Source organism: Rhinoraja longicauda, chromosome 39 (genome assembly GCF_053455715.1).
Source record: "Rhinoraja longicauda isolate Sanriku21f chromosome 39, sRhiLon1.1, whole genome shotgun sequence".
NCBI classification, from domain to species: Eukaryota; Metazoa; Chordata; class Chondrichthyes; order Rajiformes; family Arhynchobatidae; genus Rhinoraja; species Rhinoraja longicauda.
In genome coordinates this window covers 9,000,284-9,004,474 of record NC_135991.1, presented here as the reverse complement: position 1 = coordinate 9,004,474, position 4,191 = coordinate 9,000,284, and the positions used below count along the sequence as shown (strand labels likewise).

At 50.4% G+C, this 4,191-nt stretch overlaps 1 protein-coding gene across 1 annotated transcript; it reads left to right on the top strand.

Moving 5' to 3' along the window:
• Positions 1-656: 656 nt before the first annotated feature.
• On the top strand, positions 657-2,698 carry LOC144611190 (putative G-protein coupled receptor 139). Its single transcript, XM_078430242.1, has 2 exons — positions 657-692; positions 1,829-2,698. The coding sequence occupies exons 1-2, from the start codon at positions 657-659 to the stop codon at positions 2,696-2,698; spliced, it is 906 nt and encodes a 301-aa protein (XP_078286368.1).
• Positions 2,699-4,191: the final 1,493 nt, after the last annotated feature.

Genomic DNA, 4,191 nt, shown 5'->3' with positions numbered 1-4,191 from the left:
TAAACTGCCCACCAGTTATCTGACTCCACAGCAGAATTAGCCGACTTTTACACTGTGCAGTATACAACTTTCGTTGATACTACTCTACGAAAGTATTCTTTCAACTACATGGGTACCAATTATTTCATTAGTTATAACATACTTTTTGATTATGTTAATCTCATTCAACAACAGATGGTTAATACAAGTCAAACACAATACAAGGGCATCTTGACATTATTCTATCTCACCTTTTCGGCGGCCCTCTCAGAGCCCATCATAAGTCCACCCATTTACAGTAACATTTCAATGCCACTAGTGTTAGGGGGTGCGGGAGGTCTACTGTGACTTCTCAGAGAAGAGGAAACAAGCTTCGTTATCTCCTCTACCATTTCATGTTTTTCTTTACCATCCCACCTTTCAACACATTCCCAGACAAGAGGTTCTACGTCAAGTGTTACTTTGCCGATTTCCACGAACCCCTTCTGCACCTGGTCAACGAGGGACGCCAATTGTCACATCCAAGCACCCTTTCGTTACCTTGTTCATTTCCAATCAAAACTAAGTAAGGAAGGATATTAATTTTTCTTCCACAGATCCCTCCTTGTTGATCTTTATGATCAACACTTATAGTAAGAAAGGATTAAAATATTTTCTCTCGTTTATCATTTGCAAAAATGGAGGCGTGCAAGGCGGATTATAACTTTCATTGGGTAACCTTGTGAAGTTAATTGTTTCTGAGTTTTTGATCAGTGAACACCCGGTCCTGTGGACACGTCTCTGTGTGGAGTCTGTCACAGACGGATTCCATTGTCTATTACTCAATAATTGGATCAATCGCCTGAAACCCGGATCTACCGGCGTGTGTTGTTACCGAACTGAACTCATTGTGCAATGAATCCATTAACGGAGCCACTCTGCTGCCTGATTCTATGTTGTCCCTGCCTTCCCACTAGGTTAATTCCCGGAATGGCGGGACTGTCGTATGTTGAAAGGCTGGAGCGATTGGGCTTGTATACACTGGAATTTAGAAGGTTGAGGGGGGATCTTATTGAAACATATAAGATAATTAGGGGATTGGACACATTAGAGGCAGGAAACATGTTCCCAATGTTGGGGGAGTCCAGAACAAGGGGCCACAGTTTAAGAATAAGGGGTAGGCCATTTAGAACGGAGATGAGGAAGAACTTTTTCAGTCAGAGAGTGGTGAAGGTGTGGAATTCTCTGCCTCAGAAGGCAATGGAGGCCAGTTCGTTGGATGCTTTCAAGAGAGAGCTGGATAGAGCTCTTAAGGATAGCGGAGTGAGGGGGTATGGGGAGAAGGCAGGAACGGGGTACTGATTGAGAGTGATCAGCCATGATCGCATTGAATGGCGGTGCGTACAGGCTCGAAGGGCTGAATGGCCTCCTCCTGCACCTATTGTCTATTGTCTATTGTCTATTGGAACCCTCCTCGTCCGCATCAGCAGCCGAGTTCCCAGAGTTCTGGTTAAACGGCCGGTCACGGTTAAGTCTGTGAAAGCTGCCCCATAAGAGAATGTGAGCAGGGTTAAATATAAAAAGACCATTCCGCCGATGGTAGCGGGCGGCTGCTCGTTCCCTCCCCGCCCTTTACCCCGCACGTCGCCTCATTTCTTTCCCCCTGAAGCAGGCCGGTCAGGCACAGTCGGAGCCGGGCCTGACATTGTTAAACTTGCAGCCGCGCACCGAATCTTAACACTCTTGTGCTTTAGCTGAAAGTGGAGCCGGTGTTCAGCACCGGAGACCGTGTTCAGTAATGCCCAGTGTCCGCTCCCCTTCTCTTTCCGCAGTGAATTTAGTGGCGATTGTGATCCTGTCCCGGGGAAAGTGCGGCCTCTCCACCTGCACCACTCGTTACCTGGTGGCCATGGCAGCGGCCGATCTACTCACCCTGATCACCGAGGTCATTTTGAATCAGATCCGAGTTCATTACTTTTATTGGAGTTTCCTGTCCATCACCCCTGTGTGCAGTGTTAACGCTGTACTGAAGTTTTCAGCTACAGACTGTTCTGTCTGGTTCACCGTGACTTTCACATTTGATCGCTTTGTCGCCATTTGTTGCCAGAAGCTGAAAACTAAATATTGCACCGGGAAAACTGCGGCTGCGGTTCTAGCAACAGCCGGCGTTCTGCTCTGTCTGAAAAACGTTCCCCGCTACTTCACATATGAACCCTGGAGGATCATCGAAAATGTCCCGTGGCTCTGTGTCATGAAGGAAAGTGTTTTCACTGACCCCGGGTGGGTGACGTTTGACTGGTTCGACACGGCTCTAACGCCGCTCCTCCCTTTCGCTGTGATCCTGCTGCTCAACGCTCTGACAGTCCGGCACATTTTAGTGGCCAGTCGGGTCCGTCAGGGGCTGAGGGGTCAGAGCAAGGGGGAGAAGCGCAGTGACCCGGAGATGGAGAGCAGGAGGAGGTCTGTGGTTTTACTCTTCACCATCTCCGGCAGCTTCATCCTCCTGTGGCTGACAAATGTGGTACACTTCGTCTATTATCAGATCACAGAAGACAATGCAGATTGGAATGATTCTGAATGGATCTTTCACAAAATGGGGTATTTGCTGAGAAATCTCAACTGTTGCACGAACACATTTATTTACGCGGCGACACAGGCCAAGTTCCGGGAGAAAGTGAAGAGCGCGGTGAAATATCCGGTCACCTCTATGCTTCAGATCATTCATAAATACGCGTCCTGAGCGCATCCCAGAGTCGGCTGCTGTCTCTACTGTCCGGGCTCCGGCCCCTGACATTCACTGCCGCATCTTCCAGTCCCGGACGGAAGATCCCATCGACAGCTCCGCTCCGGCACCTCCATCCCGTCGCTGCGAGATGTCTCACATTTACCCAGTCGCCCCATTTCCGTCCGCAGTGGGAACCGTTCTCGAGTAACGTCGCCCTGGGACCAATCGTGCCATCTCCATCTGCGGTTGAGGTATGCCTCTTGAATATGGTCCTTCTGGTTTCAGCATCCCCAGAATGATTGTCCAATCTCCCACTTGGGGCTGGTTCGTCTGATGTGCCCTTCTCCCAGTTCGACCTCCCTCCTGATGGGGCTCCATTTCTTGTAATCTCCCCCGACTCCGGGCTTTGGAATCTTAGTGTTCAGAACCTAAGATCCACTTCGCACACCCGGCACCCAAACTTCGGCAGTTCCGGTTTCTCCTGTCTATTTCCAAAGTTAGACAGTGCGCAACCCTCCCCTCCCCGCCATTCACACACCTCCCAGAGGGAATGCTTCTGCTGGGTCTGCACAATAAAAGGATGACTAGAGGATTCTCAACCTGTCACTCTTTGGTAGAAGTAGATGTAGCCCGGGTCTCGCTAGGCTTGCTCCGAGGCACAGAAATTATGATCATTTTAGGTCACCAGACTGTGGGGGAGAGTGAGAATGTGAGCGGAGTAGGGGGGCGGTATGACGGTGAGAACTGGAGAGGAAGCAACGATGGGCAGATAGGGATAAGAAGAGGGCAGAGGGAGCGGTGTGAAGGTGAGCGAGGAGCGCAAAGGGGAGATGTTGCGTGGTGACGGGGAGAGAGGAAGAGGTGGAGGCGAGAAATTGAGCGGTGTGACGGGGGAGAGATGTTGAGGAGAGAAGACCAGAGGAATAGGGGATATAAGTTTATGGGACATTTTGAGCGATGACCGGAGGAGTGGGGAAAGAGGCTCGGAGGAGTGGGGAGAGAGGGGGACGGGGGACTGGGAATATAGAGGCCGGGGGAAATTGCGAGAGAGACAGGGCCGCTGTGATGGGAGATAGGATGGTCGGATGGGGATAGGAAAGGATGCGGGTTTTGTGATGAACACGTCCCTACACTAATCGCTCCACCTTCCTAATAAGACAGACGTAGGTTCTATATGTGGCCGAGGTCCCCATGTGACAAATGAAGGCGAGGAGCTTAGATACAGTGCTTGCGTCCGGCATTCAGCGTTTACGCGGGGTGATGATGGTGTGTTGCTTTGCAGAAACGTGGCCCCGGGTTCGATAGGGAGCCCGGGAGGATTCGATCTCTTTTGGAAGAGAATGGGGCAATGAAGGACGTCAGCATGGCTTTTTACGCGGCAAATCATTTCTTACTAAATTGATCGAGTTTTCAGAAGCCGTGACAATGTGGTCAATGGGGAAAGGGCGGTGGTTGTTGTTTACATAGATTTTAGCATGGCGTTTGAGCCTCCCCCGGGTACGCTGATC